At 38.5% G+C, this 14,364-nt stretch overlaps 1 protein-coding gene across 2 annotated transcripts in view; it reads right to left on the bottom strand.

Annotated features, from left to right (window-relative positions):
• The window catches only part of for (cGMP-dependent protein kinase for), a 261,102-nt gene that overhangs the window by 51,853 nt on the left and 194,885 nt on the right, over positions 1 to 14,364 (bottom strand). For both annotated transcript variants that reach the window (XM_083141470.1, XM_083141469.1), the window contains exon 2: positions 295 to 408. In XM_083141470.1, the coding sequence (XP_082997596.1) occupies positions 295 to 408 (114 nt within the window). The remainder of the gene's footprint in view (positions 1 to 294; positions 409 to 14,364) is intronic.

Here is a 14,364-nt window from a genome sequence, read left to right as displayed (position 1 = left end):
TTTGCATTTTGTTCTTTTCATTGTAATCCTACTCCATTTGTAATATTTAGTATTGTATGACGTTTTCCACACCCATGGATATGGGTCTACGGAAATAAAGAATTTATTATTATTATTATTATAAATCATTAACGTCTTACATGGTTGTAAATATATACCAATTTATTTCTATTTCAAAATGCACAAGACTCATTTCTTTTTAAATTGTTGCTTAACCTGGTATAACACAAAGTAGAAACCTAGAGTAATTATCCTAATAATATTATTACCCTATTCTTTCTGTACTAAACATACCTTTGATGGTTGCAGTCCTTTTGCAATTGTACAAGATGGCAAGTTCACCAAAAACCTTTCCTGGAGCAAGCGTACTCAAGTATTTGTTCTCTCTGGATACTTCCACGCGACCCTCTGTAAATAAAAGTGAGCAGAGATCAATAACAAGTAACAATAAGCAAGAGTAAGTAAATACAACTTGTGTACCACAGTGCCTGAAACAGCTAATTTACAAAGTACAGGTGCTACTTTTGGAGATGACTGTCAGTAATTAATCTTTACTGAACAGGGATGACGAAGGGGTGGTGCTTTAACTCAGCATTGTGTGTATGGGGGGGAGGGGGGTCCCTGCACCATGGCTGTGCAGTCCAAGGCATCAGGCTTTGGGCTTGGGCTATGAGAAACATGCTTTTTTGAGTCACCTGGGGCAAAGCATAACAACTTTTCTCCTGAGATTTCGGCCTGTGTATGGGACCAGTGGCCACCCACCATCATGAGGAAATTGGGGAGCTAGGGATGAGTAGCGTAACTCGGTCATGGAAACCTACAACAATGACGGGGTATTCATCGTGCTGACCACGCATCACTCCGTAACTGGTTGGATGTTTGTCCACCTCTGCTAAAGAATGTGGGAGTGAGGTGGTAGGAAGGCCTTGGCCCTCAAAAGGCTGTTGTACCACGAGTTGTGTGTGTGTGTGAAAGGGGGGGGGGGGGGTAATATTACAATATCCCATAATATTCTGTGTGTGACAGTATTTGAAGTAATGAGGAATAAGGGAGCTACATCATCCCTCCGATAAATGCTTAAAGCATCCCCTGTGTCGTATTCACCCTTTTAAGCCATGCAAACATTCCCCGCTTATCCATTTCTGCTCCACAACTTGAGAAAATACTAGTTGTGAGCAGTGACAGCAGGAGCACCTTCCCCTCCTCTGGCATCATCTGGTTGTGAGTTTAATTGCCTGACCTAACAACTGTTTCATTGCAAAGAAAATAACTTTACACACTTTAATTTTCCCAATTAACTGAGAGTAAAACACCATAAAAATAAGGTATGTAATAAGACTGATTAAGTCATATCCAATTACTTGCCAGTGAAAAAAAAAAAGTAGACATATCGTGCAATGTAACATAACAGCAGAGCAATTGCATGCTGACAGTGTAAAAAAATGTCACAGGAAACACACAAGAGGAAATGACATTTGGCGTACAGAAGGAGGTTAGAAAAACAAAAGAATTAACAAGAGAAAGTTGATGTAGGAGAGTAGACCTACTCTCTGATGCAAAAGCAATAAAGTAACACTTGGCAATTATGAACTTGTTAATAGTGCAAACACAAAACATGTTTTACAATTACACAAACCTATTTCAGGTCAAACCACCTACACAGAGCACAGCAAAAGAGTTGTAGTCCTACTTTCAGAATCAGAATCAACAATGACTAATGTACTTTGCACCAGCTTCTAACAATCAGTGTTTGGAAAGTTACTTTTTTAAAAGTAACTGATTTATAGTTACTTGCTTTAAAAAGCAAATGAGTTAGTTACTCATTTTTGAAAGTGACTCAGTTACAGTTACTGGTAGTGGTACTTGGTATAAATTAATTTTACAGTTACTTTCTGTTGGTATTTTACTTGCAAACAAATTACACACAATCAATGATCATTAATTCTAATAAATTAATACATTAAGACTTGCATGTATTTTATTTATATTTCTGGTACATAATATGTCTTCATATATTAATATTATAAAAACAAACAAAAATATTAACAGAACAAAACATTGAAATATTCAAGTGCAATTAGAAATGAGGAACAACAAAGCGTGGATGTTCTAAATTTAGTGGGCAACAAGGCCACGATTGCATTCAAAACCCTTTCACCTTAGCATCCAGAGAAACAAAGTTGCCAAATTTAGCTCTTCCTCTATATTACAAATTTTTAGGTTAATAAGTGACCTAAAGTAACTGTAAAAGTAATTGTTGATAACATTACTTCTATTGCCAAAAAGTAACTCTGTTCTAGTTACAACTACTTTCTTTTAAAAAGTAACTGTTAGAGTGCCACACACGTAAATTTGCCATTGCGTAGAAACGAATTTTCGTTTCGTCTCCCTCTCTCTTAGCATCATGTGTTCTACCCAGCTCGAAAACCTTCGCTATTGTTGCCATATTGTCATTCCATTCCTGGACACACTCGCGCAAACATCATTGAAAACAATTGAATAGCGCTCCAGCTCGCGGTTCCCACCGTTCGGCAGGGACGGTAATGTGGCAACATAGCACGGCGTAGTGCTTGCTTCTTTTATGCAGTGCATGTTCATTGGCTAGCTAGTAACTAGTGTTGCCAACTGTAATAATGAAGCACTATTTCTGTCACGGAAGGGGAAAAGGCAGGTAAAGTGGCGGTGAGTTTTGTTGGATTGGAAGCACCATATTTTTATTTTATACTAAGTATTTGACCGGTTTGACGTTGTGTGCGTGTATTGCGTGTGTGTATGTAAAAGTGTGTGTTTGCTAATGAACGTTAAATTCCATAATGCCTCCAGTTCTGTCGAAGTTGAAATCAAAAACCTTGCATAGCCAAGCTCGGGAAATTCTAAGCAACGTGCACAAGTTCATGAAGGAGGAAGCCAGTCATGGTGTTAGCATCCCAATAAAGCATTTTGGCAAGAGAGCAGCGAACAGCAGCAACAAATTGTTCATATTTCATAATTTTGGAATTATTCAAAATAAATAAATTATGTGGCTCCAACATCATTTCAACTCTGGCTCCGGCACGTGTTCTTGTAGAAATTGCATAGAGGAGGCTGTCATTTTTGCTGCTTAATGCGATACATATTGTTTTCTGTGTTAAAATTGCCATGCTTTGATGGGTGACCAAGTTCATAGCAGGGCCGGCGGAAGGGGAGGGCGTACCGTGCCATCGAAAGAGCGGCAAAATTTGAAGAGAAGAAAAAAATAAGCCTATTGAAAACTATGATCGAGCGAGATATTCTTTTGCGCTGAATAGTATTGAAATAGCATAAGAAGTCTCATTATTTATTTTATATTTTGATGTTTTAGTTAGGAATATATTGATTTTCAATTTTCCGTTGCTGCGTAATGACCAGGGGGGGGGGGGGGTCGAATAGAGCCGCCACCTCCCAGGGAGGCAAAATGACTAGCACCGGCCCTGGTTCATAACAAAAGAAAAAGCCGCGCAGCTTATCGTCCAGTGGCAGTATATGTACTTGTTATTGTTGTGGAAGCCGGCATCCTTTGTAAATGTACAACAAAGGCAACCGACTGTCGCCGATCTCAGAGAGGAAATAATAATACTGCTTGAGGAGGAGTGTTATGGTGCAATTGTAGCGGTTTAACACGTTGGCATGTTATTATCTGCCGTTGCAGTTCCATACCAGTGTATACGGGTTTTGGGAGTGAAAAGTTAGAACGCCACCAGTGCATTAATGCAATGAAAAATAATATCTCAAATAAGGAATCGTATGAAGAAGTCTTCTTTGCAGCATTTTTGGTAATTTTACTTATGTGTTAGTTCATATTTTGCGAATTTTTAGTTCATATGTATGTAGCTACATACAAAGCCACTTGTTAGTACATATTAATCCTAGTCCTGGTATAATGCATGACGTTTAAAACTCAACGTTAAATAGACCTGAATTCTCTAATTTTATTGTTGTACGTAACAGCTGTGCATCGGCGCACTGCAGCGATGCAATTTTTCTATCTGCTCCATTAGCAACACTGCTTCTTTAGTTGTTTCGCGCATCGCACGGCAGAAATATCTGTGCTGGACTCTACTTGTAACTGCTTTATAAGTAAGTAATTACTTCCAACACTGCAACAATTATTTTGTCTCCATTACCATTTACTAGAACAGTGGCCCTGTCCCACACCATGGCCGTCCAGTCTTAAGCTCAAGATGCATGCTCGTTTGAGTCTCCTGAAATTTCGGCCATTGTTAGGGACCAGTAGCCACCCATCACCACAAGAAAATTGGGGAGCTACAAATGAATAGAGTAACTCGGTCATGGAAACCTTCCATAACTGGGGGGTGGGGGGTTCATTGTACTGACCAAACGCCACCCCAGAACTGGTTGGATGATCTTCCACCTCTGCTGAAGCATGTGGGAGTGAGGGAGACCGACAGTAAGAAGGCAGGCTCTGGCCCTCTAGGGTTGTTGCGCTATGGGTTATTATTATAAAACCAGATTCATGTTTCTTTTGACATGTGACCTACACGACACATGCTATTATGAAAAAACTGAGTTACAATATAAGGAAGAAATTTCGTTCATATCGCACCAAAAATTTTCAAAATTGTGCTAGTGGGTTCGAAGAAAGTTCGTTCAAAAAAACTTTGTTGAGAATGTCCATCTTCTCCCATATCTCATTATTTACCACCTCCTTACACGAGTTTCAATGTAGCCCAATGATTATGGCACACTCACCTTTGGTGCAAATGGTCATGTTCAATTACTGGTTGAAGCTCTAAAGTTTCAGTGTTGACCCCAGGGCCGGATTAAGACTAAATTGGGCCTGATGCTTGAAATCTTCGGTGAACAATAAACACAACGATGTTATAGTTACATCACAGCGCAAAGAATAATAGTAACTATAATAAGTAACGCTGTGTCTAAGCGTCCAAAATTGGGGCTCCAAATTTCATTCTAAGATTTATTTTCAGGTTAATATAGCAAAAGAAAACAGTTCAGCTTTCGGAAAATTCTCGTCTGTTTTCATCTGGGCCTATTTCAGGAATAGGCCTAATGCTGCAGCATCAATAGCATCCACCTTAATCCGGCCCTGGTTGACCCAGCACCGTGAATATAATTGGGAAGCTACTTCAAAGCAATAGTAGTAAACTCCAGTCCCAAAATTCAAAAAACATTTATGATGACACTCAATACACTGGCCATGTTTTACTAATGAAAAACCAAAAGGCTGTTCTGACAGAGTTTAATTCTAGTCATTGTCTATATACAGCAAATTCTATAAGGAACACTGACTAATTTTCTTTGCAGCTTTTCCAAGTAACACAATAAAACATGTATTTATGTAATGTATTTGGAAATTCAAGAAATTAGTTCTCGTATTTTATATACATTACACTGTTGCGACAAGAAAGTTAACTTGCTGTGATGATTGACCATAGTGAGAAATGGTTAGATGAGAAGAACTTGTGACTGACACTGCAACTGGCAAAAACCTATGGGAAAATCCTCTGGAGAAAATTCACTTTTCCTTTTATTCCCATCATCAAAGTTTGTGAGGATGAACCCACTCAGTTCCAGCAAGAGATGAGAAAAATACAGTTCTTCCTCATTTAAGGTTTAAATTGTTAACAAACGGGAAACTATTGTGTAATTTATTGTCCTGTTAAAAATTTATTGTCCTGGAATAACCTGGTATGATATGAATGCACAGAAGAGGAATAGGGTATTGTCCAAAAGCATTACACAACTATTTCAAGCAAGCAGACAAAAAAATACTTTCTGTTCTTTTATAATCCCTTTTTTGTGCTTACAAAAAAAAAATAGAACATGCTAGTTAATTTTATTGTAGAGAAATCATGTCACATCATGTTTCTGCAGTGCTGATACTGGAGTAGAGAAACTGCAGTCATGTAAAATGAAACTCCCTTGAACTTCCAGTATTGCAAAATGCATTCATGTATTGCAAGTGGGCTGTGATCAACAAGCCACACCCAAATATAAAGTGACTACTAAATTAAAGGTCTAATCAGTCACTAATTACAGTGTTTGAAAATGTCAGACAAGATGTTTCATCTTCATTAACAGGCTATGAAAGTGCAAACACTGCAGGCTGTAGGAGTCGATGGGTGTATCGCAAATACATCATGCGTAACTGACTTTAAGATAATGGAATCAACACTCCTATTGAAATTGTTATACTACTGATTGATAGATCCAGTTTTAAAGTTCAGAATAAACAAGTTTGGCTTGTTCTTCCGGCGATTTGATATGCATGCAATTAATGCACACACACTAGGAATTTGCATTAATTCCCATAAAAGTCCAGTCTTTAATTGAACTGCGATATTACAAATTAAATATTCGTTTTTAACACAATAGAGTCATAGTAGGCAATATGGTGAGTTCGAGTCAGATTTTATTTGCAATTTAAATATTACATAGTGTGTATAGTATTACAACAAAATTATCATAATAAAAGGTACTGCTAAAATGATTTTACAGATCAAAGTTTTTGCTCTCGGAAAAACAAAGTGAATTAATTGAGATAAATTATAACAGGTCAAATCACTGCAGACGTTGCACCAGCATTTCTCTTCAAGGGTGGGGCAAGAACATAAAAACAGGTCAAACAACCAAGGTGAAAAACTCACATAGCTGTAAAACTTTCCAATTGAACTCATATTTCCAGATTATTTATGTAAGCGTCACATTCACAAATCTAACCATAAAATTCGCATTGCTATGATAGTGAAGCTGGTGCCCAAATCAGAATCATTGGTTATTTTGTTCAGTAAATCACAGTGACAGAAGTAGAAATCAGTTCTTCAGCATCCTACACCAGGGATCAAGCCCAGGACCTTTCCTTACAAGGTGACAGCAGTATCAATATGCCATCTGGGAGACTCATTACCTATAGCGCACCCAGATATTTTGCATTGAAGGAATATGCCTCCTTTTTGTTAGTTACTATACATTTTAGAGTAGTGGATAATGCTGTCACCTTGTAACAATTTGATAGAGGCAAGGGCCGGACTGGGACTGCCAAGAGGGCGATGGCAATTTTCCTCGATAGGGCGCTGATTGTGAGTAGTTGTGGAAAAATAGGCTCCAAATGTGTGTTTTCAGAAGGGCATTAAAGGGCACACCGAGATTTTGCCTGGTGGACCAGTCCAGCCATGGGCGTCGCCAGAAATTTTTGCAGGGGAGGTCGGGCAAATGATAAACGTTGAATAGCAGAAAAGTAACCACCGTTATAAATGTTATTATACCGCAATAATAAATACTATAAACTAACAAAAATAAATTCCATTCGAAATAATAATAATAATGACTGGCTCTGTCCGAAAGGTACAAAGTACAGACTTGAAGTATGGTCTTGACGGAAGTGACGTCACCTAGTACAGTTCGAAAGTGCCAAGAACAGAAGCACGCAAGTGCACAGACATACGCGGAGTTCTGGAGGGGCCAGGGGGGCCTACCACCAACTTAAAAAAGACCAAAAAAATAACACATGATTAAATTCAGCTGCTACATTTTTGTTATGAAGCCATACCGCATATCTTGACGTTTCGCATGATGGCATGTGCGGTAATTGCGCCGCAATAGCGGGTCTTAGACGATTTGATTGATGTGTACAGTTTGAAGAAAAAAACGTGAAATGACTTTGTGTTACGTCAACAGTTACTGCTGAGGCATCAAAAGAAGTTTTCAATTTATTTTTTCTAAAATTTCTGAAGCTTACTATTGTACCGTAACTTTTTAAAAGTAATACGAGTATTGTCTCAATAAAAAATTAATGAAATGCAAAATGCAATAATCGTACTGTTTTGCTTCTTTTAAAACTGACAACCAATATACTAATTAATATTTGTTTACTTAAGCGAGGAAATTTAACATTTTCAAATCTAAAAGGCCTAGAACTCAGTGTTTTTAAGTTGTTGTTTTTTAATTTCCGGGGGAAGGTCTCCGGACCCCTTATAAGCTAGGGGATATTCAACAACCCTCACGTACTACATCATATGCTTCTCCCAGAGTCTGTACCCCCCCCCAAAGCAAAAGCTCAAACTCCGCCCATGTGCACAGCTCTCAGTACAGATGGTTGCTGACTAGGTCACGTGATTCTCGGACTCGTTGTTCTTTTTTTAAAATCACGGAGGTTGAAAGCCAGCAACACAGGTTAAATATACGCTATGGGCCAGCAAGTTGTTGGTTAAAGTTCTTCCAATGTGTGGATATGCATGTGTACGAATATTTGAAAAAAGGTATGTGATTTCTATGGTGAGAAACAAGTGTTTAAAACGCGGGGAAAACAACGAGTACTCAGTTTTATCTACTGATCGTATTTGGCGCTGCAGCCGAAGTGCGAAAGACTTTCATTTCCAGTCCAATACTTGAAGACCGCACTCCATACTCGGAGGATGCTCGCTTCAAGTACGGTCTTGCACCTTTCGGACACGGCCTCTGCAATGTGACTGGGTATTCAATGAAAAATAAACTTAAAAAATTGTACCCAAACTGTGCATCTGTCATGATGCCCGTGGCTCATGACAACACTACGGGTATTACAAGTACTACAAGAACTGAAGCTGTAGCTGGCGAAAAGATGGCAGCGTCGCTAGTAAAATGTGGTTTAGTGTCTTCCGATTAAGATTTTCTGTTTGCCCTCACCCTCACGATTCGAACTTGCCCTTATCTTCACAGGCCCTCCCTCACCCTCACAAGTCTTTCGGAGGATGAGGTCTTCCCTCATGAGGGTCGCCTCCGGATGGTGAACACCTCTGGTACCGATTAGCCTACCTGAGTGAGGATTTTTCTTTCTTACAAACGCGTTATTATTGTTATATATATTATTTAGGGAATATGGGCCAGAAGAAGAGGAATATAAGGGAAAGGCACCAGCAGCTGATTTAATGATAATGCATTTACAGCACTGTAACACACTTGAAACATAATCTACACAACTTAACACACCTTTACAATAAAACTCTGGGTGACATCATCAACCTAGATAAGTCAATAAACTTGGTCGGGCAACTGCATTGATTCGTGCTTTCCAGGTAAAGGGGTACAAGGTCACTTGCATGCAGCCTGCGTCTCCCGGGGTAAATAAGGGGAAAGCAGCTGGAAAGCCGAGAGGCAGGAAGTAGTAACAGTGGTCAATCAAGAATCGAAAGTAGGTAAAGAGGACGTTGAAGAGCACTCGAGACGATTTCACTTGCGGTGCAGCGGCAAAGAAAGGAAAAAAAAATATTCGGCTCGATTTGGAAATAACAAGAGTAAGCAAACAAAGCAGTTTCTTTCAGCGACACATCTGGCTAAAGACCCGCTCACGGGCTGACGCCAACCGGCAGCGCATCCAGTCCACCGCATTTGCAAATCCAGTACACGACAAACACTGCTGACAGCTACGCTTCATTATTGTCACTTTTTTTCCCTGTCGTATTATGGATATGAGGTTACTTCCTTCTCAAATTCTAGTTCGAAAAACTGCAATTATGGGCAATTTATATAAGAACAAGAAATGCCACTTTCCATTTTCCCTCAGGAAAACATGAAAATAAGTAGCAAGTTGGTTATTTTCTTGTCAATTAATCTACCGCAAGACCACGTTTCTTCTGTAACAATGTTCATTTTAAAATTCCCGTGAGCCACAATTTAAAATTTTCTCAATAATTATCTCTTGTAGCAAGTACGAATGATTTCGAAAATATGATGTTTTGATGGACTATATTTCTGAAGAGCTAGGCCTATTTGTAATCGCAAAAGAAGCAGTGACGTGTTTACGAATTTTGTAACGGAATACTTTGCCCCAACCTCCTTTTTTTCTTCTACCTTGTCAATATGTCAGTGCTGTATTATACCACATTTTCATTTATCTTAGAATCTTTTTTTGTTGTTGTTTAAAGAAAAGTGATTGATATTGTCTATTTTTACTTTACTTTTCTGCCACTTTCGGCTAATCGCGAAGATGAGGGGGTGATTACGTAATGAAACTGATAAAGGAACACACACAATACCAATGGCTGGTGTCGTAGCGTGCTGTGATTTTACTTCTCAAAAATACTTGGTATGAAAGCAGTTAAAAGGGTCGACTACGATGTTCGAACCTTCAAGGTGGCACAAATTGCCTCCTCAATTTGACTATAAAAGTACTGACATGTAAATAAGCCAAGCATGTGTTTCCACCTTGAGCAGAAAGATTCTAACATTCAAGGCAAGCAAGAGGAGACCAGAAGGGGCATTTGCACCCCCTGAAATATGGAAAGGAAGCAAGGCGAATCCAGTTTCTACTTAAATAGTGGACTCAAGTTCGAACTTGTTGACAATATCATGAACGAAGTTGACACACTATGGAGAAATTAGTTTCTTTTTTTTTCTTTTTTGGCAGATATATTCAAAGTATCTAAGAAACATGCCTAAGATATTTTTGTAGTTTGTCGTACCTAGAACTTATTGAAACCAATTATTCTGTTATTTTATTTATTCTTGTAAAGTATTTTCAATTCAATTTCATGTTATTATTAAATAATAAGACATAAAATATAAGTTTCAATGATTGCAGGACAAGGTGTGAAATCTTACTCAGCTCCCCCTGAGAAAAAGTCCTGCGGGCGCCTTGATTCAAGAGCCTTGGGTTTCTGTACTCGCTCCCGTACACACTGCGAGGTCGACGTCGCACAAACACCGCAAAAGCAAAGAGCAATGACATGTTTTTATCAGTTATCTAGCTCCTTGAAAGCTAATGTGTGTCTGCTGGTACATTTCCTGAAATCTTTCGAAACCGAAGACAAGTTGCAACATAAATGTGACCACTGTGTACCAATGTTTAATTGAAGTGTTGTCGAGGAAGTGTTTTTCCTCTGTTATTACCTGAATTACATTAGGAGAGAAAAATAAAGACGCATTGTTATAAACTGCGACGATTTCACACAAATTTTTCACGCGGAGCTACGGATTTGTGAATACTGCAATTTAATGAGAACATGGTTGAAACTTATTTTGGGTGAACAAATTCCCTTCTTCTACATGTTTTTCAGCCATTTTTTTAAAAAATTCCAAACCATTCTGTGGTGCTCGAACATGCTAATAATAAAGTTATATTAAACTGAATTTGTTATTCAATACAATAAAATGGATATTCTTAATAACAAATTAACAAAAATATGCTGTGTAAACATCAGGAAGCTGTTTAAAAAGAACAGGAATTTAGTTTTATTACAAAATCCTGGCGACCATGAAAAGAAATCACTCGATTCTCCCAGACTTTCACGTGGTTTTGCATTTTTAAAGTTCCCCGGCTTTTTCAAGTTTTGTCAGGTCAGTGGAAACCCTGTATCAGGAATTGTTTCAAGAGCTGAAAAAACACTAAGAGGCCCAAATGAAAAATCAAATTTTTGCCATATTCTAGAAATATCGACTGTGGAGATTATTTCACCTGCAATTATTTACTTGCAATGCAACCTAGTTTAAAAAAAAAAGAAATTGCGTTCCCATTCTGGTTTAATAAAAAAAAATCTTTAAAGAGAAGACATATACAGGGTGATTATAAAGTTTCGATCTATTTCTGTGAAAAGAATGATGTTAGAATCAAACCAATAATGAGAATGGAAAACCTAACACTTAGTAACACATAATCTATCAAAACGTCTACAGATAATGTAAACCCAACCTCAGAGTAACACATAATCCATCACAGGTTTCACTTAGCCTTATTCCAAAGGTGTTTCGTGCAGCGGTGCGTCGCTGGGAGTTTTGTATGGACGTGCAAGGTGGTCATATGGAATAAGGCTAGGTGCAACCTGTGATGGATTATGTATTACTCTGAGGTTGGGTTTACATTATCTGTAGAAGTTTTGATAGATTATGTGCTACTAAGTGTTAGGTTTTCCATTCTCATTATTGGTTTGATTCTAATATCTGTTTTTTCACAGAAATGGATCGAAACTTTATAATCACCCTGTATATTTAAGAAAGTTGCACTGAATATGACTTAGATTACAATTTAGATAATCTCCAACTACTGACAATTATATTTTTGGTACACTTCTTTGATTGAGAGACTGCTTCATAACTGCACTGCTTTCAGTAAGCCAATGCATTTTCCATTTTTTTAATTTATTTTTGTTCAGTGGCTTAATGGGAGCATGATAAATAAAGTGGAGTACCCAGGATGATAGTGGGGTTATAACACGACATATCTTTTTTTTATTAAACGCCAAATGAATACAAAGTGTCAAAACATAGGACTGACTCAGTGCCGAAGCCAGAAAAAAAAATTTTGGAGAGGATACATTTAATGCGTCCATGAATGCCACACTACAGTGCTATCTGGGCCAAAAAGGCATTTATTTTGATAAATGCTCTTGTTCGCTTGAGGGTTTGGGAAGGGGGGAGGGCTCAGCCTTTGGACTCGCTAAAACATTCCTTGCACACCCCTTCCCCCTCTTACAAATTGCTGGACAAGCCATTGGAAGGTGATGCTCTTCCTGAAGCTTTGATGGGATCATGGGCCAATTTTCAGGTTTATTAAAATTGTCGAGCATGTTGGGGATATTTTTTTTGTTTAACCTTCTGGAAAGTATTCTGTCCCTCTCCCAAGTTACGTAGCTTTATGAGAGATTCGTTCTACCAACGGGGTAAAGAAAGAGAAATCGTAAATAAACAAATAATTCATGTCTAAAATTAAAGGACAGCTCTCTCCGAAATATCTTTATTTGATTTTTGGCATTTAGTGTCCCTTTTCTTCCAATTTTGGCTAATCGCGACGATGAGGATGAGATGATATGATGAAGGGACACTCACAAATAACCCACATGGCCAGGCCGAGATTTCAACCCAAATCTGGCGTCGTAGCGCTGTCTTAACCACTAACCGCTGTGGTCGGCTACTACTAAAACTAACACATTTTAATTTAACACAACAGAAAGGAAATCGTGTTCAGGTAGCCGAATCTGCTACTCGCTGGAACACGAACAAAATACGCTGGCTCCCTTGACGGAGTGGTTATCATTGTGAGCTACGATGTCAGGAGTCCCGGGTTCGAATCCTGGCCTGGGTATGGGTGTTCTTTGTGGGTATAACTTCATCATATCATCACTCATCCTCATTTTTTCGATTAGCCAAAAGTGGCAGAAAAGCGAAGTAAAATAAACCAATTCATTCAATCAACGAACAAAATACATCACTTTTTTCAAACAAACAGCCGTACCGCATTTGAGAACAGGAAGACGTTTACCTACCCATTCTTCAAGAAATTAGCTTTGTCAACCTCTCCGACCTTGAGCCGTGTGACAATTTCTGGGCAAAAAATATGTGGAAACACTTGGTATTCCAAGAACATTATCTGTTTACACTACTAGCTTTTGTTTTGCCTAGTTTCGGTCCCCCCGTGAGAACAGCCCAGCACATCCGGTCCAGTTGTTGAGACAAGCTTAATGTGTTTACACTAAATTTCGCCTTGAAATTTGTGTCAAAACCAGCTGACGTGCGCGCTTTAATAGAAAGCGTAGTCTTTGAGGCTAGCCGACTGATGGATGGGTTTCATGTTACCGAAGACGTTCCACAGCAATATCGCCGATAGCATTTGCAAGATGCCTAACAATGTTAGTGCAACCATTTTTAATTAGGTAAATGAACCGATGAGTCTTGAGTACTCAATGTTGGTGTGTTAACGGGCGGAATGAAGGGACACATGGAAATCGCTACACGCATGGCCGTGTATGCAGAGAAACAATGTGTGGGCTTCAGTGGCGTGTCCAGGGGGGGTTGATGGGGGTCATAACCCATCTTTGACCTAGTATTTCTTAAAAGAAAAGTCAAAAGCAGGAGAAGATGGCAATATGAGGACTGACCACAAAATAAATATACGTACCCCACCCCTTCTTTCCAAAATTCTGGGCACGCCACTGGAGGGCTTCAACATTCATCATCCCAAGGGTAGTAATATTGTAATATGTACTTATAGACCGTTAATAATAATAGTAATAAATATTGCATATTATTATTATTGCCATTAAACAGTTTACAATTAATCAATAAGGCCTCCCCGATGGCGCAGTGGAAGCGTCGTCGACTTATAATCAAGGGGCCTCGGGTTCGATTCCCGGTGGGAGCACATAGTGGTTGGGATCCCACTGTGCATAAAGTGGACTTAAAACACCAACTCAATCAATTAATCAATAATATATTTCCTTTTAAACAGTCTCATAGCATATATCAATGCGCACATATTAATAACATTATTATTCTTCATTATGTTCATTGTACGAATACGTTCACATTTCTATTTTCAACTTTTTTAAAAATCTATCAAATTATGAATGATTTTTTACTTTTGAGGCTACATAGTACAATTAATGATTGCCAATTACA

This window comes from Lepisma saccharinum, chromosome 20 (genome assembly GCF_977018435.1).
Source record: "Lepisma saccharinum chromosome 20, izLepSacc3.1, whole genome shotgun sequence".
NCBI classification, from domain to species: domain Eukaryota; kingdom Metazoa; phylum Arthropoda; class Insecta; order Zygentoma; family Lepismatidae; genus Lepisma; species Lepisma saccharinum.
Note: the sequence above shows the minus strand (reverse complement) of the source record. Positions and strands in the feature narration are given on the sequence as shown.